The sequence below is a fragment of the Microtus pennsylvanicus genome, chromosome 3 (assembly GCF_037038515.1).
Source record: "Microtus pennsylvanicus isolate mMicPen1 chromosome 3, mMicPen1.hap1, whole genome shotgun sequence".
NCBI lineage: Eukaryota > Metazoa > Chordata > Mammalia > Rodentia > Cricetidae > Microtus > Microtus pennsylvanicus.
In genome coordinates this window covers 16,544,139-16,567,925 of record NC_134581.1, presented here as the reverse complement: position 1 = coordinate 16,567,925, position 23,787 = coordinate 16,544,139, and the positions used below count along the sequence as shown (strand labels likewise).

The 23,787-nt window shown below is 36.9% G+C and overlaps 1 protein-coding gene across 5 annotated transcripts in view; it reads right to left on the bottom strand.

Annotated features, from left to right (window-relative positions):
• Dock3 (dedicator of cytokinesis 3) overlaps positions 1–23,787 on the bottom strand; it is a 364,288-nt gene that overhangs the window by 195,341 nt on the left and 145,160 nt on the right. For all 5 annotated transcript variants that reach the window (XM_075964736.1, XM_075964739.1, XM_075964737.1 and 2 more), the window contains exon 5: positions 23,368–23,464. In XM_075964736.1, the coding sequence (XP_075820851.1) occupies positions 23,368–23,464 (97 nt within the window). The remainder of the gene's footprint in view (positions 1–23,367; positions 23,465–23,787) is intronic.

Below are 23,787 nucleotides of genomic sequence, written 5' to 3'. Positions count from 1 at the left end.
TTTGAAATGCGGGCATTCTGAGCCATCCTGCCAGTGCAAACTCTTTCAGGCAGGAGGTCCAGCTATAAAGCATTTGAGTGGGGTTTGTGAGCAAACTGCTGCAGCTTGCTTAATGGCAACTTAGACTTGCTGTGTGCCTGAGAGTAGGGTGGTTTGCATGACACTCAGAAGTGTGAGCAGCTCTACCATGCTGGACTAGGTGGGGAAAGCAGAAAGTACCATATATACCATAGTAATGGTGCAGCGTTAAGTTTTTAAAAGCACTTAGCATTTTAAAAAGTACTCTTGGACAGTAAAAAATTACAGATATGCAATAAAGACAAATCCAGATGAGTCATAGTGTTGTTTAAAGGTATACAGGCTTAGAAATGAGAAGAAAAAGATTATAGAGAGTCATAAAAGGAAGTTAATGGTTTAAAAAAAGGGTAAAGTCTTTAAAGAGACAAAGTACAGATAGTTATAGATGAAAAGGCGTTAAAAAAACAAGCCATGTAAAAATGAAAAATTCAGAGAGTATGAATTTTGTATATTATTGTGTTTTCTTTGAATTTTTTGACTGTAAAAGAGTAAAGTACAGAGAGACATTTTATTGTATGGGATACTAAGCTAAACCAGCATGTATATTAAAAAGGTATTGTGAATTCCAAATTTGGGTCTAAGGACATGTTATTTTGGAAAAGAAGTTCTTTTCTTCTTTTCACAGAGGATGAGAAACTGTGGATTGCTTCCAGAATGCTGTGGTTTGAGAGATCATGACCGCCTGAATGGTTGCTGTGAACACCCTCAAAAAATTACTTCACCCAACTGCTGACTGAGATGAACCTAGCAACCAGGATACACCATGAAAGACCTGATCAACAGCGCCCTCAAACACCAGAAGCAGTATGGACAGAACTATGCCCATATTCCCAAATATTGTTTATAATTGTTTATTTACATTTAAAGAGGGATATGATATAGATAAGAATAATTTGCATTAGTACGGATCTTGTTTGTTAATACAAATTTAAAGTCAATTTTGTTATATGTTTATGTATTTCTGATCTTGATTAGGGTATTGTGTTCATGTAGCTCACTTAAAATGTAATATATAATTAAGAAATATAGGTTAATAGATAATAATCAAACTTGTATCCATGTTAGTTAGATTTTCTAGATGTATAGAGATATATTTCCATTTCATAGGTATTCTTCTAATCTTTCAAAGACCTACAGAATATGGCATTTAAAATGTTTTAATAATGTAGTACTTTTCATAACAATGAGACATGTCTTCCCCTGGCAGCACCAATTACTTTGAGAGGAAGATGGGTATCAAAGAGGCTCCTAATGGTGTTTGCTAGCCATTTGGGCAAGAAACTGCTTTTGCCTGAACTGATTAACTGGACATGCAAGACACACAGAGAAATGATTGTTGAACTTGCCTAAAGGTGAGACAAACCTTCAGGGTTCCTGCTTCATGAAATAATTTGCTAGACATTCTGTAGGACACAGAAGAAACTGACTGAAAAACTGCCAATATAGGTGGGGCTGTCTTTGAAATTTCCTGCTTCATGGAAAAGTCTGCTGGATATTATGGGCCTGTGGACTGAAGAGTGGATGTCCCAGTGGTATAGAAGAACTTTAGGTGATTGTCCAGGCAGCAAGATATCTCTGCCCATTTTAGAGTTTTGGAAATTGCTTACAATGCACTTCCTGTTACTTAGATAATATTATATCCTTCTGAAGTCTTTGATGGAGTTGAATAATGTACAACTAAAATTATAGTTTTCCTTAGCTATGATAAAAATAAAGTAGATATAAATATTATAACTGTAATTCTCGTCTGATGCCTGTTTTGTTATATATATGTTAAAGTTAAAACCTTCTTTTTTGTTTAAGTGGAAAGGGGGAAATGGTGTGGTAAGTCCTTCTGTCTATGTGTTGCTTTTATTGGATAATGAATAAAGAAACTGGCTTGGCCTGTTGATAGGGCAGAAGTTAGGTAGGTGGGGAAGGCAGAACTGAATGCTAGGAGAAAGAAGGGAGATACCATGGAGCTGCTGCCATATAAAACGTGCTGAAACTTTGCTGGTAGGCCATGACCTCATGGTGATATACAGATGAATAGAAATGGGTTAAATTAATATGTAAGAGTTAGTCAATAGGAGCTAGAGCTAATGGGCCAAGCAGTGGTTTTTAATAATATAGTTTTTGTGTGATTATTTCGGGTCTTAGCTATCTGAGCGGCCTTGAATCAAACAAGCGCCCTTCTCCAACACATTTATGTCCACAATCTCCTGATATAAAAAGTTATTAATGAACAGATATGTACCCTAAATATTTAAGTAGAGCTGACTCTTTTTCATATAAAAAATTTATGTTTATGATTCCTTTAAGATTTTCTATAAAATTACCTTTCAAGATAAGAAATGAAGTAATTGGCCATTTCTTTGTAACTGAAAATGCTGCCTGCCAGTAAAAGACCTGACAAGAACACCTTGCTTTTCACATGGTTAATCTATAACAAGATGCTTGGGTATGAATGTATGTGGGCTCTTGGCATAATTTGTTTTTTACCTGTAATACATAAAATATTTAATCATATGAAGAAGATTAAAAACATGTTTTTACCTATAATCATTTACTTGAAAAATGGATTGCAATTGTTTTGACTCTGGGATATAAAAGCTATAAAACAACATAAGATAGAAGAGAGAGAATAAATAAGAATAAAGAAGGAAACCATCAAGAGAGTTTATGAGTGTCTTTTTCCCTAACTCCCCTCAGATAGAAAAGTTTAGCCTCTCAGACTCCGTGGATTCCTGTCAAAGTCCTGTGCTGCTGCAGGCTGGACCTCCAGACAAAATTATCACACCAAAATTCACATGTCAAAATCCTAATCCCTAAGGCAATGTTATCAGAAGGCAGTACCTCTGGGGAGATGATTAAAGTCACAAGGGCAGAACCCAAATAGCATTAGTGTGTGTCCTTATAAACCTCAATGGAATTTGTTCATCTCCAACACAATGTAAGGATGTAATGGGAAGGTGCCAGTTAAGGGGAAATGGGCTCTCCCATGACAGTAATTCTGTAAATCTTAGACTTCTCATATTCCAGAACCATAAAGAATAAATTTCTTATTTACAGTTTATAGTTTTATATAACAGCTTTAATAACATAAGAGTATATGTGTATATAATTATGTAAATGAGTATATACATATATATGCACATGTAAAAGATATACAAATGTTTATACATACATAATATCTGTAAAAGAATATATTGGTATAGTTTTTAAGAAATTATGTTTCAATAATGAGTTTTCATATTAAAATGTCCAGAGATGATAATATCTACCATGCCCTGTTCTTCTATAACAATGACAGTCCTTTAGGGAAGACAAGAGTGTGCTGATCCTGAGACTTCTTTGAGCAACAGAACATGACATCAGTAAACTAATTTTTTTTTTTTGGTTTTTCGAGACAAGGTTTCTCTGTGGCTTTGGAGCCTGTCCTGGAACTAGCTCTGTAGACCAGGCTGGTCTCGAACTCACAGAGATCCGCCTGCCTCTGCCTCCCGAGTGCTGGGATTAAAGGCGTGCGCCACCATCGCCCGGCACTAAGTCAATTTTTAGCCATTAATTAGTTCACTTCTTACTGTCTCCTAGCATACATAAATAAATGAATGAATAAAGTAGTCAAGCTTTTAAAAGCACAAGTTATATGTTGAAGTCATAAGTAGGCACCCTACTAACAACTCAATGTGACCCATATTGTATACAGAGCCTTGTCACATCTTCGGGGGTCTATTGCCCACCTTGCAACTATATGACTGCAACAGAGTGAGAAACTGTAAGAAAAAACAGGCCAGCTGAGCTACCGAGACGTTTATCAGTTGTTTGAAATCACTAAGCTGTTGATGTTTTGTTATGTAGGTAACTGGAATACATTTTAAAAGTATAACTGCTAAACTTTTTATCTAGTAGGAAATCCATTCTCATTTAACTATGCAAAGGTGGAAAAACAAGCCCTAGCCTTTTGTGTAAAGACAGAGTAAGAATGAAATGGATCATAAACTAAAAAGCAGCAGAATGATTGCAATCAATACAGCGTCAATTTATTTTCCAATCCTCTACACTCATCTAAGTGGTTCCCTCTCTCTAGGATCTGTTCCTGCTACAAAGGTGCTCTCCTAGCTTATTTTCCTTTAAGCTTTCACCTATAATGCCCTTCCTAAAATCTTACCCTACCTGATGTAAGTAAAATACATACTTTGGATTCTCAAGGTAAGCACCTAAAACAACCAACTCAGTAGAAGTTCTGTGTAACCAGAGTTCTTCCAGTACTCTAACTCCTGAATTAAACTAGCCCATAACTACATGTGCCAAAAGTAAAGAAAATGAGATCCCATGGAATAACTGGATGAGTAGTCAGCATAATTAAAAAAACGAAAGTAAAAAATGGAACAATGATGGACAGTGTTGCAAATTTCACAATATTGAGGACAAAGAGATGATCCATAAACTTTCAGGGAGACAAACAGTAAACAAAAGGAACAAGAACAGCACTGGCATGGTATGACAGAAACGACAGCAGCATTGGAAGATGGGAAATAAAGAAGACAAGCTTTCAAAGCTCTGTAGGGTCTGCTTTTGTTGTTGTTTTGTCTGAAACAGTGTTACTGAATGTTTGTGCCTGGATGAATTCAAAATCTTATTCTCCTGCCTCAATCTTCTGAGTGCTGGCTAGAATAAATATGTATACCCATACCAAGTTAAAATTCTGTATCTTATTTGTAACAATTTTATATTCATCAAAACTATCAATCAAAGGTAATGGTAGGCTAAATACATTTTAAAATGCAAAATGTTAATTTTTTCTTTACATATTTTTCAGAAAGCTATTGATTGGTAAAGTGTTTTGCCAAAGGAACAAATAAGTCAAAATTAAGGCAAAAGAAGTTTAGCCTCAGAGACAAAGACATTTTTAAGGACATATTAATGTAGAAGGTAGCATGGTTCCATACAGGATATAACTGAGAAAAAATTATATTAGTTAAATACCTAATGTATTTGAATATACTCAATGGAAATTTTTATTTCAGATAAGAGGTTAGATTTTACAAAACAAAGTAAAGAATACCAAGCAGTCATTAACTACGAAAGGAAGCACAACTTGAATTTCTTATTTATGAAAATAATTACACAGATATTGTTACAGCTTACTATTTACTCAAAAGGGGGTCATATGAAATTTATGAAACAGCAACACTGTAACTACTGAATACTGACTCAAAAGACAGAGATATGGGATTCTGAACACAGTGCAGGGGGAAGTAGCACATGTGTAGGTACATGAACATCCAGTTTAATTATTGTCATTTACATTAAGACAATCATTAAACAATACCTAAATACTTTTTCTAAAGTTTAGAAAAGATATCCACTAAAGGGATATTTCTAGAAATGTAAAACATTAAAGAAATAGCTTAAAGAGCTAGAAAAAAAAAGTACGGGCTAGAAATTAGGAGTGGGAAGAATGGCACTAGAATCTAAATTTAATTAAATGATCAGCATTTCATGGTGTATAAATTTAAAACCTAGATTTACAAACATCTTTGATGGTTTTACAACATAAAACAGAATAACCCCAACTATAAAAACGCCTTTCTCCATATCCCACCCCAAATGAATTATTGTAGGACACAAAGTTAAGTAGAGTCGAATACAGCTTTCATTGCTTTTTACCAACTTAAATATTGATAAATGGAACTAGCAAACCTGGCTAAGTACAACAACTCCCTGTCAGAATCAACACAAAAGCTAGACTACTTATATTTCTGGAACACATGATAAATGAAGTGCATTCCACAGCAGTACGTGGCCATGGAGAAAGCTTTGTGTCTTAACTACAGCATGCCATTTGTCCACTGAGAGTTTTTACCCTCTGGTGACATTACATATAGAGCAGCAGTGATTGCAGCTACCCTGCCAACCAAGCCCATTTAGGATCTCAGTCATCCTGTAGCAGGAAAAAAGAGAAAGAAGGAAAGAAAGAAAGAAAGAAAGGAAGGAAGGAAGGAAGGAAGGAAGGAAGGAAGGAAGGAAGGAAGGAAGGAAGGAAGGAAGAAAGAAAAAAAGAAAGAAAGAAAGAAAGAAAGAAAGAAAGAAAGAAAGAAAGAAAGCAAGCAAGCAAGCAAACAGGGAGAAGGTACATATTTACATCTACTTCTCTAGAAATACAGCAACAGCCATTTCATACCAGGACTTGATACCAAGGAAACCCAGGAGTTTTCTATTAAAAACACAGTGTTATAATAAATCCTACATTTGGTTTCTCTTAAAGGTCTTTCCTACTAGAGAGGGAAAAAACCTGGATACTTTAATGTTAAAAAATTCACTCCTGCACATCCAAAGTGAATTCTTAAGTTCACATTAACAGTACCATGAACACATTCTGTGACTTCCTATTACTGATTATCCATCTAGACTTTTAATTCTTTAACAATATGCCATAGTGCATAAGGGATACTAGATATAGGGTCAAGATTGCTTGGTGCTCTATCTTAATTGACAAAGTGATCTGGGAAAAATTAACTAACTACTTCAATGGTATGCCTTGGTATTTTCATTTGGGGGAAGGAAGGAAAGGGAGAAAAAGGGGGGAGATAAGAATGAATCTATCTGCAACTGTAGTTATTATCACATCTCTGCTTTGTTCTCTCTCCAATAGACTCTGCTCTGGACCTGGCCTCAAAATACCATCTAGTTTGCTAGCTGAACTTCTAAACAATGACCACCAACCCTTGCTCTTGTGTCTTACTTTTAAGTACTGCAACCTAAAAATAATTCTAAAAATAACACCCAACTGCTAATCATAATCTTGATTTGAATCTTATAGTCCCTTTATATTTTAACTACTTGTGGACATAATTTCTTTTTAGTATGGCTCATTTTATCTGTTTTTAAAGAAATGTCATATGCAGAAATTCTGTATCTTCTTGATGAAATGAACCTTTACTTCTGAAGAACGTGCCGCTCTGAATAAGGTAAACAAGTCAGTTACAGTTGTTTATCTTTTAAAGTGAGATACGTACTGATAAAATCTTAGACCTGAACTCAAAAGGCCATCAACAGTCAGATGAACTACAAAGTTTAAAACTATAAATTTAATAATAAAGCATTTTTGGTTATTATGAAAAGTACAAATGGTTATACATAACTATATGTTAATGCAAAAGCACAGCTGTCATTTCCAAGTAAGCAGAAGCTTGGTTATCCTGAAGCCAAATATGAATGATTCTGAAACAGGATTTTCCTACATTTTAGTTGTACATTAATTTCCTTAAGCAATGTTTTGGCTTGTAGCGTTCAATTTTTCCACTTTCCAGGCTAACTTAACAGGTTAATTCCCAAGTATTTTATTATTTTTGACGTTATTATAAATGGAATCTTTTTTTGAGCTCTACATTTTTCTCTGCTCCCCTCCCTGCCCTTCCCTTCCCCCTCAACCCTCTCCCAAGATCCCTATGCTCCCAATTTACTCAGAAGATCTTGTCTCCTTCTACTTCCCATGTAGATAAAATCCATGTATGTCTCTCTTAATGTCTTCATTATTATCTAGGTTCTCTGGGATTGTGATTTGTGGGCTGGTTTTCTTTGCTTTATGTTTAAAAAATACTTATGATAATTGTTTCTGGGTCTGGGTTACCTCACTCAAAATGATGTTTTCTAGCTCCACTTGTTTGCCTGCAAATTTCAAGATGTCATTACTTTTTTCTGCTGTGTAGTACTTCACTGTATAAATATACTACATTTTCCTTATCCATTCTTTGGTCGAGGGGCACTTCCAGGTTGTTTCCAGGTTCTGGCTATGACAAAAAAAAATGCTGCTATGAACATGCCCTTGAGGCACAATTGAGCATCCTTCGGATATATACCCAAAAGAAGTATAACTGGGTCTTGAGGAAGGTTGTTTTCTAATTTTCTGAGAAATCGCCACACTGATATCCAAAGGACATATACCAGCTTGCACTCCTACCAGAAACGCAGGAGTGTTCCCTTAACGCCACAACCTCTCCAGCATTAAGTTGTCATCAGTGTTTTTGATCTTGGCCATTCTTACAGGTGTAAGATGGAATCTCAGAGTTGTTTTGATTTGCATTTCTCTGATGACTAAAGATGTTGAGCATTTCCTTAAGTGACTTTCAGTCAAAAATTGGAATTCTTTTCTTAATGTTCTTTTCAAATAATTTGTTGGTTTTTTAGAAATGTAAATGATTTGGTATATTATTTCTATTCTATAACTTTAGTGAATTTGTTGGTCAATTTTAGTGAGGTGTATGTATGCACGTAATATGTAGATAATTCTACATATAAGACAGTTCTCTAAAAACAGATAATTTTGCTTCTTTTCCTATTTGAGTGCCTTTAATTTTCCTCTTACCCATTTGTTTTGACTTGGTTTTCCAGAACTAAAGTTATAAAAGTTGTTATCTTTATCTTGTTCCTACTCTTGGAAGAAAACCTTAAGTTTATCACCACTGAGTAGATTAAAGTTGGCATATAGTCTTATCACAAGGGACTTTATTATTCTGAAGTACACTTATTATTGTGATGGTTAATTTTATAACTTGACAGGACCTAGAATCGCCTAAGAGACAAACGTCTGAGCATTATCTTTGAGGGAATTTCAAGACTGGGCTGAGGAGAAAAGAACGACTTTAGACATGGCCAGCACTATTCTGTGGGCTGGTATCCCAGAGAAAATAAAGAGAAAGCAAGCAGAACACTAGCATCCATCTCTCCCTGCTTCCTGACCATACTTAAATATGACCAGCTGCCTCAAGCTCCTCTTGTCATGACTTCCTGCCATTGATGGACTTAACTATGAGCCTAGTGAAACCTATTCTTCCCTAAGTTGGTTTGGCCCAGTACTTTATTTTATTTTTTGCAGCAATGAGAGAACTAATAAAGTTATATTCATTTATTTTACTGAATAACTTTTATTGTAGAAGGCACTTAATTTTGTTAAATGTATTTTTTTACATCTGAGGTGATTATAAGATTTTCATCTTTATTCTGTCAATATGGCATTTCACATGCATTAATTTGTTCATGTTTAATCACCCTTACATATACAGGATGAATATCATTTGGTTATGGTGTATAATCCTTCAATATAATAATGGATTATGATTGCAAGTATTTGTTGGAGATTGTGTGTACTTATTTTTCAAGGATGATGCTCTATGGTTTTATTTCTTCCAGAGTCTGAGTTTGAAACTGTGGCTATGGGTATATTCCCAAGAGTGGATTGCTGGATATTGAGGTAGGTTGACTCCCAATTTTCTGAGAAATCACCAAGGTAGTTGCACAAGTTTGCATTCCCACCAGCAATGGATGGGTGTTCCCCTTACTTCACATCCTCTCCAGAAAAAGCTATCATTAGTGTTTTTTTTAATTACAGGTCTAAGATGGTATCTCAAAGTTGTTTTGATTTGCATTTCCCTGATTGCTAAGGAAGATGAACATATCATTAAGTATCTTTTGACCATTTGAAATTCTTCTGTTGAGAAAAAGCTGTTTAGTTCAGTACACAATTTTTAACTGGGTTATTTAGAATTTTAGTATCTAATTTCTTGAGTTCTTTATATATTTTGGAGCTCAGTCCTTTGTCTGATGTGGAGTTGGTGAAGCTCTTTTCCCATTCAGCAGGCTGCCTTTTTGGCTTATTGACTGTGTCCTTTGCTTTATAGAAGCTTCTCAGTTTCAGGAAGTCCCATTTATTTATTGTTGCTCTTATTATCTGTGCTACTGAGGTTATACTTAAGAAGTGGTCTCCTGTGCCTATGAATTGAAGGCTACGTCCCATTTTCTCCTCTATCACGTTCAGTGTGGTTGGATTTATATTGAGGTCTTTAATCCATTTGGACTTGAGTTTTGTGCATGGTGATAGATATATATTTTCATTCTTCTACATGTTGACGTCGAGTTATGCCAGCACCATTTGTTGAAGATGCTTTCTTTTTTCCACTGTATAATTTTAGCTCCTTTGTCGAAAATCAGGTGTTCATAGGTTTGTGGGTTAATATCCGGATCTTCTATTCTATTTCATTGGTCAATGTCCCTGTTTTTATGCCAATACCAGGTTGTTCTCTGTAATAGAACTTGACGTCAGGGATGGTAATGCCTCTGGAAGTTCCTTTATTGTATAGGATTGTTTTGGCTATCCTGAGTTTTTTGTTTTTTCATATGAAGTTGATTATTGTTCTCTCAAGGTCTGTGAAGAATTTTGATGGAATTTTGATGGGGATTGCATTGAATCTATAGATTGCTTTTGGTAGGATTGCCATTTTTACTATGTTGATCCTTCGTATCCAAGAGCATGGGAGATCTTTCCACTTTCTGGTATCTTCTTCAATTTCTTTCTTCAAAGACTTAAAATTCTTGTCAAATACGTCTTTCACTTCCTTGGTTAGGGTTATCCCAAGATACTTTAAGTTATTTATGGCTATTGTGAAAGGTGATGTTTCTCTGATTTCCCTCTCAGCTTCTTTATCCTTTGTGTACAGGAGGGCTACTGATTTTTGTTTTTTAGTTGATCGTGTATCCTGCCACATCACTAAAGGTATTTATCAGCTATAGGAGTTCTCTGGTAGAGTTTTGTGGGTCATTTATACACACTATTATATCATCTGCAAATAATGAAAGTTTGACTTCTTCCTTTCCAATTCGAATCCCCTTGATCTCCTGATGTTGTCTTATTGTTATTGCTAGAACTTCAAGCACTATGTTGAAGAGATATGGAAAGAGTGAACAGCCTTGTCTTGCTCCTGATTTTAGTGAAATCACTTTGAGTTTCTCTCCATTTACTTTGATGTTAGCTGTCAGCTTGCTGTATATTGCTTTTATTATATTTACATATAATCCTTGTATCCCTAATCTCTCCATTACCTTTACCATGAAGGGGTGTCAAATGCTTTTTCAGGACCTAATGAAATGATCATACTTTTTTTTTCTTTCAGTTTATTTATATGATGGATTACATAGATAGATTTCCGTATGTTGAACTAGCCCTAAATCTCTGGAATGAAGCCTATTTGATCACAATGGATGTTTTTTTTTTTTTTTGATGTGTTCTTGGCTTCGGTTTGCCAGTATTTTATTGAGATTTTTTACATCGATGTTCATGATTGAGATTGGTCTGTAATTGTGTTTCTTGCTTAAGTCTTTGTGCGGTTGTGGTAACAGGGTAACTGTAGCCTCATAAAAAGAGTTTGGCAATGACCCTTCTGTTTCTATTATGTGGAACACTTTGAGGAGTATAGGTATTAGCTCTTCTTGGAAATTCTAGTAAAATTCTGCACTAAAACAATCGGGCCCTGGACTTTTTTGGGGGGGGGGGAGATTTTTGATGACAGCTTCTTTTTCCTCGAGACTTATAAGTCTATTTAAATTGCTCACCTGGTCTTGATTTAATTTTGGTATATGGTCAGCAATACCACTCTTGGGAATATACCCAAAAGATGCTCAACCATACTACAAAAGCATTTGTTAAACTATGTTTATAGCAGCTTTATTTATAATAGCCAACCTAGATGCCCCTCAATGGAAGAATGGATAAAGAAAGTGTGGCACATCTACACATCAGAGTACTACTCAGTGGTTAAAAAAATTGACATTATGAACTTTGCACACAAATGAATGAAAGTAGAAAACACTATTCTGGGTGAGATAACCCAGACCCCAAAATATGAATATGTTATGTACTCATTCATTAGTGGATACTAGCCCTAAACAAAGGATATTGAGCTTTTAGTTCATGATCCTAGAGAAGCTAATTAATAAGGTGAACCCAAAGAAAAACATAAGATCCACCTGGAAATTGAAAGCAGACAAGCTCGCCTGACAAAATTTGGGAGCATAGGGGTGGGGGAAGAAAGAAGGGGAGAAGGGGAAGAGGAGGGGGAAAGAGAAGGGTTGGGAAGAGCTTGAGGAAATGGGATAGTTGACATGGAGGAAGGACAGATATGAGAGCAAGGAAAGAGATATTGAAAGAGGGAGCCATTTTGGGGTTAGCAAGAAAACTGGCTCTAGAAAAGTTCCCAGGAATCCACAAGGATGACCCCACCTAAGACCTTAAGCAATGAGGAGAGGGTGCTTGAACTGGCCTTGCCCTGTAGCCAGACTAATATTATCTTAAATGTCACCATAGAACCTTCATCCAACAACAGATGGAAACATAGGCAATATACCCACATCGGAGCACTGGACTGAGCTCCCAAGGTCCAGCTGAAGAGTGGAAGGAGGAATAGTATGAGCAAGAAAGTCAAGACCACGAGGGGTTCACCCACTGAGACAATTTGCCTGAGCCAATGGGAGCTCACCAACTCCAACTGGACTGGGAGTGAACGAGCATGGGATCAAATTAATCCCTCTGAATGTGGTTGTCAGTTGGGGCAGATTGAGGGGCCAATGACAATGGCACTGGGATTTGTCTCCAGTGCATGTACTGGCTTTTTGGAATCCTATTCTCTTTGGATGTATACCTTGCTCAACCTGGATGTAGTGGCAAGGGCCTTGGACTTTTCACAGGGCAGGGTACATTGCCCTCTCTTAAGATTGGAGGGAGTCGGGGAGGGTGTATGGAGGGAGTAGGAGGGGAGTGAGAGGAGAGGAGGAAGTGGGAATTTGGTTGGTATTTTTTAAAGTAATAAAATAATAATAATAATAGAAATTGTGGCTATGTTGGCCTTGTAAAATTACTTTAGACGTATTTCTGTAACCAAAATCTAAAATTAATTATTCACTACTTTACCAAATAAACAAAACCCAAAAATCAAAAAAAGAACAGCAACAAAAACAAGTGAGAATTATACAAGAAATTACTTCATTTCTGCTTTCCTTCATCCTTTACTTCCTCCCTTCCCTGTCTCACTCCCCTTCCCTATCTCCATCCCTCATTCTATCTTTCTCTAGTGTAACCAAAAGTAGAGACATAAAACTCTCCAAATGAATAAGAGAGCACCCAACAGAATGGGGAAAACTCTTTGCCAACTATACATTAGCATCTAGAATACACAAAGAACTTTAAAGACTAAACATCAAGAAAACAAACAGTCAATTTTTAAGAAATAGGCTACGAATAACATAAAGTTATCAAAAGAATAAAGACAAATAATCAATCGTCACTTTTTTTTTAAAGTGCTAAACATCCTTAGCTACCAGGGAAAAAGCAGATTAAAATCACTTTAAGTTTCTATCAGTCAGAATAGTCATCATCAGGAATACAAATGTCAATAAATGCTGCTATAGATGTGGCAAAAAAGGAACTCCTACCACTGCTGATAGGAATGCTAACTAGTACAGTCACTCTGGAAACCAGTCTGGAGGTCTATCAAAAAAAAAAAAAACTAGAAACAGGATTATCATATGACTCAACTATACCATCATAAGCACAGACTCAAAGAACTTCATATATTATTACAGATATATTTGTACATCCATCTTCATTACTGCTCTATTCACAAAATCTAGGAAATAGAATCAACCCAGATAGCCATTAACTGACAAATGGATAATGAAAATGTAGTACATATACATTGGACCATCACTCAACAGAAAAGAGAAATAAAATTTGCAAGTAAATGGATGTGATTGGAAAAAAGCACACTTAGTGAGATCATCTATGCCCCAAAGTCAAACACCACATTTTTCTCTTAGATGCAGATACCATCTTCTAATTTTATGCATGGAGTACACATGAAAGTTAGGAAACTAAAAATGGGCCAGTGGGCAAGGAGATACATCCAGAATAGAGACACAGTAGTTTAGGGGTGAGGTGAACATAGAGAAGGGGGAAGTACAGTAATAAGGAAATGCAGGGACAGGGGAAGGGTTAACAAAAGTGAAGTGTGCATGAAAAATGAGAACCTATGACCTTACAACCTAAGTGAAAATATTATGAAATAGGATACTAGATATATGTGATAGAAAAGAATGGTGCAATGGATACTTGGATCTAGAAGTGTAAGTAAGGATGGGGAAGTGGGATAGGAAAATAAGGAACACAGGGTGTTAACTAAAACTAAGGAAATATGACGAAGCTATGAAACTCCACCACTACTTGAGGAATTAACCATAATTTTTAAAGGGGTAAAATGAACAGAGGTATGGGTGAACAATATTATTCCCATAAGATATGAATTATTTAATGAAAATCTCAATGTCATGCACAGGTTATCTCTCAATTAGTGACCACAAAGACACCCTAAACAAGATGGACTTTTGCTTTTGCTCTTTGTTGCTTATCATAAATAGACTGTAAGTCCCCGTTTACGGAAAACACATCACATTTCATTTACAGGACATAAAGAAATCAATCCTGAACTGACCGCAAGATTCCCACCCTGCTAGCTAGTTTTTATAGTGCCGGAAGTACTATTCAGTCTGCTGGGGAAAGGAAGAAAAGCTATCAATCCAGCACTCTACCCTGCCGGGCAAAATATGCCCACTTATTTTTCCCACCACTCTACACCCCCATCCCCACTTAACCAACTGATTTCTTAACTAGATTTGATGCCTGATCCATAGGAGGGATAATAAAAACCCATAGCTAGGATGACACAAGTCCTAGGACAGAGTAGTTACTGCAGAGACATAAGGGCTAAGAATAAGTGGCTTTGAGTGCTCAGTCACAAATGCAACGTTTCTATCAACCGCCTTCCCCAATGCTCAGGGAAAATCATAGAAGACAAGCAGGAAGAATTTAAGAGCTAGAGGATAGGAAAGAGTACTATGAAATGTTGGCCTCTGGTTATGACGTGGCTGTTGTACGACTCATGAACTCATAGCACCTGAGTTAAAATACAAGATTTAAGTAAGTTTAAAATTAGAACAAGGATTAGAGGAGGCTCCTGATGCACATCTAGCTGGGAGGTCGACAGTTGACAGCTGCTGAGGGGAAACTCACCTTTCTTTGGGGGAGGGGATGAACACTAGTAGACTGCCCATGTTACAGGGAATGACCACACACACACACACACTGGACTTAGTGGCTTTTTTACTAGAACTCAAGTAACTAGACCGTAAATGGCTAACCAATTATAAAATGGGGCACTGAGCTAAACAGAGAATTCTCAACAAATGAAGTTCAAATGGCCAAAAGACACTTAAGGTCATGCTCAACTTCCTTAGCGATCAGGGAAATGCAAATCAAGACAACATTAAGATACCATCTTACACCTGTCAGAATGGCTAAAATAAAAAACACCAATGATAGCCTTTGCTGGAGAGGTTGTGGAGAAAGGGGTACCCTCATCCATTGCTGGTGGGAATGCAATCTTGTGCAACCACTGTGGAAAGCAGTGTGGCGGTTTCTCAGGAAATTCGGGATCAACCTACCCCTGGACCCAGCAATACCACTCTTGGGAATATACCCAAGAGAGGCCCTATCATACAACAAAAGTATATGCTCAACTATGTTCATAGCAGCATTGTTTGTAATAGCCAGAACCTGGAAACAACCTAGATGCCCTTCAATGGAAGAATGGATGAAGAAAGTATGGAATATATACATATTAGAGTACTACTCAGCAGTAAAAAACAAGGACTTCTTGAATTTTGCATACTAATGGATGGAAATAGAAAACACTATCCTGAGTGAGGTAAGCCAGACCCAAAAAGAGGAACATGGGATGTACTCACTCATATTTGGTTTCTAGCCATAAATAAAAGACATTGAGCCTATAATTCGCGATCCTAGAGAAGCTAAATAAGAAGGTGAATCCAAAGACAAACATATAGGCATCCTCCTGAATATTAACCTTCATCAGGCGATGAAAGAAGACAGAGACAGAGACCCACATTGGAGCACCGGACTGAAATCTCAAGGTCCAAATCAGGAGCAGAAGGAGAGAGAGCATGAGCAAGGAACTCAGGACCGCTAGGGGTGCACCCACACACTGAGACAATGGGGATGTTCTATCGGGAACCCACTAAGGCCAGCTGGCCTGGGTCTGAAAAAGCATGGGATAAAACTGGACTTGCTGAACATAGCGGACAATGAGAACTACTGAGAACTCAAGACAATGGCAATGGGTTTTTGATCCTACTGCACGTACTGGCTTTGGGGGAGCCTAGGCAGTTTGGATGCTCACCTTACTAGACCTGGATGGAGGTGGGTGGTCCTTGGACTTCCTACAGGTCAGGGAACCCTGATTGCTCTTCGAACTGATGAGGGAGGGGGACTTGGTAGGGGGAGGGGAAAGGAAATGGGAGACGGTGGCGGGGAGGAGGCAGAAATCTTTAATAAATAAATAAATTAAAAAAAATAAAATAAAATTCTATTTTAATAAAAAAAATCCATTCTCCAAATTCAGACAATTAGGTCTTCATATTATTAGGGTCATAAACTCAAAATTCTATTTCCACCTCTGCAAGAAACCATAGGCACAAAATTAAACTTCTCTGTAAAAAGCTAACGCCAGCTCCCTTAGTGTTAGGATATAAGATGGTCACCTATCATAGGGGTAGCAAAAGGAATGATGAATTAATTTCTAGTAAATTCAGCTTCTTGGCAGAATTCACAGGAGATACAAATGACTGTAAAGAGCATCTGTGTGCATCTACATGTTATTTTATTGGTCCTTCATATATGATAGTGACATGATTTTTGAAGCAACTTGACACAAGACTATGTCTCCTTTCAAATCAATATGTATGGGCAATCTCTAATGAAATAAAGCAACTGAAACAAATGAGCACCCAAGAACAAATCTGAAGATTCACCAAATACTTGGTATTTCAAAAATACATTTCAGAACCAGCATGGGGGCACAAGCCTTTAATCCTAGCACTCAGGAGGCAGAAAAGATTTCTGTCATTTCAAAACTGCATAGTGAGTTTTAGAACAGCCAGGTCTACATAATTATACACAATAATAAAAAAAACTATTAAAAACATCTCTCTACAGTTTATATAAGCTTCCTCTTTCATTTAAAACACAAGCATCCAATGGACAGGAGTCACACAAAATCTTCATGCATATTGCATGAAGACCAAAAGTGTTTGGCCACTACTACAGGACAGCAATATGGAGATTCCTCACAAAACTAAAAATAGCACTATATGATCCAGTTATAATACAACTAGGTATTTACTCAAAACATTCTAAAGCAGCATATGATAGGATACAGGCATTTGTGTGTCTCTCAAGGTCTACTCACAACAGCCAAGTTCTAGAATTAGCAGCCTAGATACCTACCATTAGATGGAAGGAAGTAAAAAGAAAATGTGGTGTATAGATACACACAAATACATACATACGCAATGACAGTCTGTTAAGCAATCAGCAAGAATGAAATAGCATTTTCTAAAAACTGGATGGAATTGCAGATTATATTACAGAAAATAAAAATACTGCATGTTTTCTCATGTGAAAGATGATGTATCACAGCCTTTAGCTAGAGTATCTGAGAACTATACTGGAGACAGTTGGAGAACAACCAACCTATGAGGTGGATGACAGAAGAAATTCACTAGTTTCAGTAACAAAGAAATGTTAGAAAACAGGGCAGAAGCATCCAAGGTCATTCTAAAAAGCTCAACCCTGATTAGAAAATGTCTCCTCCCAGCACTAAGGCAAGCAAAACTGCAGAGGATCAGAACTGCTGCTTGTGAGAAAGTTGGAGCCTCAGAAAATCTGCACAATACTCTTAGTGACATATAATTCAAAGAGGGAAGAAGAAAGGGGAAAGAGGTGACCCAAAACCTTCCAGAGGCATGGCAGCAGATAGGAGAATTCTGGGAAACCTCTCTCAGCATTCAATCATGGAGTGGATAGCCACTTTTAAAAGGTCCCTCCTTGTACAGTCAGCAACTAGGTAGATCTAGAGACAAAGAAATTTATCTTCAGAGCTAGTTCTGGAAACACAGAACAGGTGTCACAGGACAGAACAAGTGAGATTTGACCTACAGAACATCTCTACATAAAAGAACACTAAATCAGAAAGTTATAGTGTATTCTACAAGGTAGAAATCTAGCCTAGGCCATAAACTTAGAGTGTGACATATAAATAAAGGCACCACACCTCCAAGGCATCCATTTGAGGATCTGTGCAGAGACAGGACCAGCACTTGAAACCTGGCACACACTGGGCTGTACAAAGCAGAACAGCACATGCAGCTCGCCTCAGAAAGGAACTGTACAGGACCACAACCCAGAAATGGCACAGAAATAAGCCCGGTCCCTGTGCATGGGTCAGGGACTCCTTACTTCTTACTTCTTACTCCTTACTTCTCTGTCTATGGTACAACTCTCTCTGAACTGTCCTTCTCCTGCAATCAGATTGATGACTACCCTAATTGCCATCATAGAACATTGATCCAGGAACTAATGGGAGCAAATGCAAAGGAGAGATCCACAGCCAAGCATTGGGCCAAGCTTCCAGAGTCCTGTCAAAGAGAGGAAGGAGGGGTTATATGGGACGGGGAAAGGTGAAGATCATGATGGAGAAGCCCACAGAAGACAGCTGACCCAAGCTAATGGGAACTCATGCACTCTGGACTGACAGCTGAGGGGAGCCTACATGGGACAGAACTATACCTCTTCATGCAGGTGACATGTGTGACTTTGTCTGTTTGTGGTGCCCCTGGCAGTGGGACCAGAATTTATCCCTGGTGCAGGAACTGTTTTTTTGGAACCCATTCCCTAAAGTGGGATACCTTGCTCAATCTTAATGCAGAGAGGAAGGCTTGGTCCTGCCTCAACTTAATGTGTCAGTCTTTGTTGACTACCCATGGGAGGCCTTACCCTTCTCTCTGAGGAGTGGATGGTGTGTGGGAGATGGGGAACAAGAGGAGGGGAGGGAGAAAGAGAAGGGAGAAAGGGGGAATTGTGGTTGATAAATACAATGAATAAAAACTTTAAAACCCTATCTTCTTCACTACTATATTTCCATTATTTAATGTGCAATTTCAATTTACTGGGTAACTTAGTCCTGCCCTATTCTCATGTCTCCCCATTTGTGGGATTTTGTAAAGTACACAGATTAGCCTTTATTGGCAGTCTTCCTGCCTCAGCCTCCTAAGCTCTGGATTTATCTTAGGTTGTTTGACCATATTCTTTGCCTTAATCAGAATCAGATAATCAGAAATACACCAGTTTTTCTGGGTGGTAAGAAGACTAGAAAGATAAATGAAGACCAGTAAAGGAAATAGAGGGTAAAGGGGATGTGCATGGCTTTCTCTGTAAAAGCAACATTAATTAACATGAAGATATTCAAAGTCCTACTAAGACAGTTACCACAATACTGATTATTTTTTAAAAAAAAGATGATCTTATGAGTACGAAAAATCCTTTTCTCCTTAGCTATCCTAGTGCTTGCTCAATAAGACCACAGCAAGGTGGTCAGGGAGGCAGGGACATAACTTCAGCAACACTGATTTCTCTTTATTGAAGGTGGTATGGCTAATGTTGCTGAGTGTTGAATCTAACAGCAAAAGCCAGTACTGAAAACTTAGTAAAACATTATTTCTCTCGGGAATCTAGTGAAAGGCAGATTAAATAGAACTTTTTATGATAAGGGAATACAGATCCAATTTTACTGAGTAGGCATATATTCTAGATATAGATTTGTCTTCTTCAATAATCATTCTTCCAGTATCACTATCCATGGACTCACATAATACCTTATCCCCACACTCATGGAATGCATGAATGATTACAACTGTAGCAGTAAGATTATGTGTGCAGAATTGACTGGTCATTAACTGATCACGAAAGTATATTCTGTTCCACAGAAAAACACAGTATTGGAAAATCAAGGCATCAAGTAGGAATTGACCCAATCAACGTCATTCCAATTGCCTATTTATAGACTTTCAAAATTCTCACCTTAGAAACTTTGAAATTTGTTAGCTTATAGACATTAGTACTGATGAGAAGCCCATGTTTTAAACAAGGGATACAAGAGTTGTTCTTATATCCCAACATTTACAAGGCAGAGGCAGGAAGATCAGAAGCTTAGAGTCAAGCAGCACTACTAGTAAGTTCCAGGACAGACTGGGCTAGATAGCAAGACCCTAACTAAACACACACACACACACACACACACACACACACACACACACACACAAATCAACAAAGGATCATATCTTATTAGTCAGAAAAATCCATATAAAATATATAAACACAGCCGGGCGATGGTGGCATATGGCTTTAATCTCAGCACTTGGGAGGCAGAGGCAGGCAGATCTTTGTGAGTTCGAGGCCAGCCTGGCCCTCAAGAGTTCCAGGACAGGCTCCAAAGCTACAGAGAAACCCTGTCTCAAAATAAAACAAACAAAAAATGTATAAACATGATATAACTACATTTCATGAAATTCTTCTTTTAATTTTTTTGCACTGAATTTTACTTAACTGATTTAACAGTAGTCAGAAATACTTCAGCTTCTTAGCATATCTTGCATCAAAATAGTAATGGAAGTAGTTTCAAATTCTAGCATGGACAGTGGTGACTCTACAATTAAGAATAAAAGTAGTTCTGGGAAACAAAGGCCTTTTCTAGCAATACTGACAATCAGTCATGATTAGATTGTTTTAGGAAAAAAAGGAAAAAGATAACTTTTGTGTGGCTTCAAATGAGCTTACAGTTTTTAGGGTGTTTGTTTTCAAGACAGGCTTTCGCCATATAGCTCTAGCTGTCCTGGAGCCTACTATATAGACCAGACTGACCTCAAACTCACAGAGATTCACCTGACTCTGCCTCCAGGATATCGGAATTAAAGGTGTGTGCCATCACAACTGGCTGACAATGCTGTTCTGACAGAAAAACATAATCATGTATTTTCTACAAGCAAAAGTTCTCAAATAACTTTTTATGTATATATGTATGTGTGTGTATGTATGTATGATATTGACCAAATAAGCTCCTTACATGAAGATCAATTCAGATTGCTGAATAGTACCATTCATTAATTTCTTTTAGTTTTCTATTGTATCAAAATAAACAAAAAGCTATAAACTCATTTGAAATCACACATAAAGTTATCTTTCTCCTCTTTCAAAAACAACCTAATTATGACTGATCATAAATATTTCTAGACAAGACATTTATTTCTCATTATAAAATATTTGGTGTTCTACCAGTTTTGTACCTAAAAAATATTTTATGAGCATTCACGAATTGATTTTTATGTAAATTAAGTTTTCAATTCTTAGGACAAATATACAAATCTGGGTCATTTATTAAATCTATGTTTGATGTTATAAGAAAATATAAAAAGTTTTCCAAATCCCTGTATCATTTTACATTCTCATCAGCAATACAGAAGAGAACCTGAGCCACATCTATGCCAAGACTTGGTATTAGCAGTATTTTTTATTTCACTATTCAAAAATAGTTGTGTATTTTACTACAGCCTAGTTTTACATTATTTTAATGGTTAATGACAAAGAAAATATTCGATTACTGGCTATCCACATATACTTCTTAATAAAGTCTCTTTTATATTTTTTGGCAGTCATACCATTGAATAATTTCATTATTTTCAGCTTAGAGAATGTTTTAAATCTTTTTAAATATATCTCTTTTTATGGATGTGTGCTTTGAAATTTTTTTCTAGCCTATAGTTTTATCTTTTCCATTTACCATGGTGGTTCACAAAGCAAACATTTTAGGTTTTATTGTCTACTCTGTCAAGTTGTTCTTTGTGAGTTACAATTTTGATAACCCTAGCAAATCCCTTCCCTTCTTTATTCTATCTTCTGGAGTCTTCTGGTACATGATTTATTTGTTCTGTCCAGGGGTCTCTGTTGTAATGCTATATCAGGAAACAACAACAACAAAAATATTAGCAAGGATATGGAGAAAAGGTAACTACAGCCAAAACAGTGCTAACGACAAATGTGCTTACTCCATCTTGCTAGAATTCAAACCTAAAATGGGTTGTGTTTGGCTCATCTTGCTCAGAATTCATATTCTGCTACTTATTTCTAATGTATAACTATGCCCATCTTATTCTCAGTGTCTAAATGGTTTCACTAATGTTTTTATTTATTTTGAATGTTGTTATCCTTAAAGGCCAACGTACTGAAAGCCTGGTTCCTTACTGGTGATTCCACTCATTGAGAGTAAAGAGGATCATGAGAAGCTCTGGTTCACTTAATAGATTACCCACTGATGGATAATAAAGCTAGAGAAATGGGCCTGACTGAAGGAGTAAGTCATCGAAGGAGTGCCTTTGAGTAGTGTATCTTGTTTTCGACACCTTCCAATCTGCTTCTTTTTCCCTGTAATCTGCCATTTTCTTCCATTATATTCTCCCTGACAGGATGCATTACTATGCTCAGGCCCAGATGCAATGGAGAAAAGGGGACCATGAACTGAAAGTGCTACAATCTCCCTTTTCCAAAATCTGTCTTTCTTTTAAGTTGTCTTGTCACAGAGATGCCAAGCAACTAACGTAAGTTTCTAATAAATTTTTAGTTAATTGCCAGACTAACAAAGTGCTACATATGATACATTCTACTAAGTAGTGCAAGAAACCATTAATACAATGTCTTGGCCTAAACCACTATTAGGATGATAAACAATAAAAGGACATTCTCAATGTTTTTTAATCATTCAGTAAATACTTGTTTATAAAAGTATATACGAACATGCAACTGATGAAACAGATAAGACTCATGGCCATGGAACTTAAATTCTAATGATCATATCAGGGTAAAAGTGCCACATGTCTTAATATATGAAAAATGTGTTCTGTTTAGGTTCAAAAAATCAATTTACTACATTCCAACTGATAATCAGAACATTCATTTAGAAACTGGTAGTATTTTTTATTACTTTAAAAAAATACCAATCCAAATTCCCACTCCCTCTTCTCCTCCATTCCCTCTACACACCCTCCCACCCAAGCCCTCTCTAATCCTAAGAGAGGGTAAGGCACTTTGCCTTGTGGAAAGTTCAAGGCCTTCCCCACTATATCTAGGCTGAGCAAGGTATACATCCAAAGAGAAGAGGATCCCCAAAAGCCAGTACATGCAGTAGAGACAAATCCCAGTGCCTCTCAGTGGCCCCTCAGCCTTCCCCAACTGTCAAACCATATTCAGAGGGACTAGTTTGATCCTATGCTTGTTCATTCCCAGTCCAGTTGGAGTTGGAGAGCTCCCATTAGCTCAGGCAAAGTGCCTCAGTGGATGAACCAACTGGTAATACTTTAAAATTTCAAACTGAGAGACTGGCACCAAGGATAGACTTTCTCTCTTGGTAAACAGAACTCAGAACTTTACTATTCATTAAATTCGCATGAACTACATACCACATACAGCTGTTTCTATAGATAGATTGGCCCATTCCTGTAGAGTTGTGAACTACGTACCACATAAAGCTGTTTCCATAGACTGGCCCATTCCTGTAGAGTTGCTGTAACTTCTGTCACAATAGAATCTTCAAGTGGCACCACAGTTTCATACTGCCTAGAAACCAAAATCACCATAGTCACATTATCTTAGATAAAATTTTATATGGCATCTGAAATTTTTCAATGTCCTAAACTAAAAATTTATAATCTTGACAGTATACAATGGTGTAACTGGAATAAATTAATGTAAAAATATTTGGTTTTATTCTATAATTTCCAATAGCTTTTATAAAAGCTACCTAGAAAACATTGGAGTTTTTGTTTGTTTTGTTTTGTTTTTTAGCATATCTTAAAACATTGGTTTTTTTCTTTAGAAAAAACCATAACTCTACAAAACTCTTGCTTAGTGTTGTAGCTTGAATGTAATTAGCCCCCATA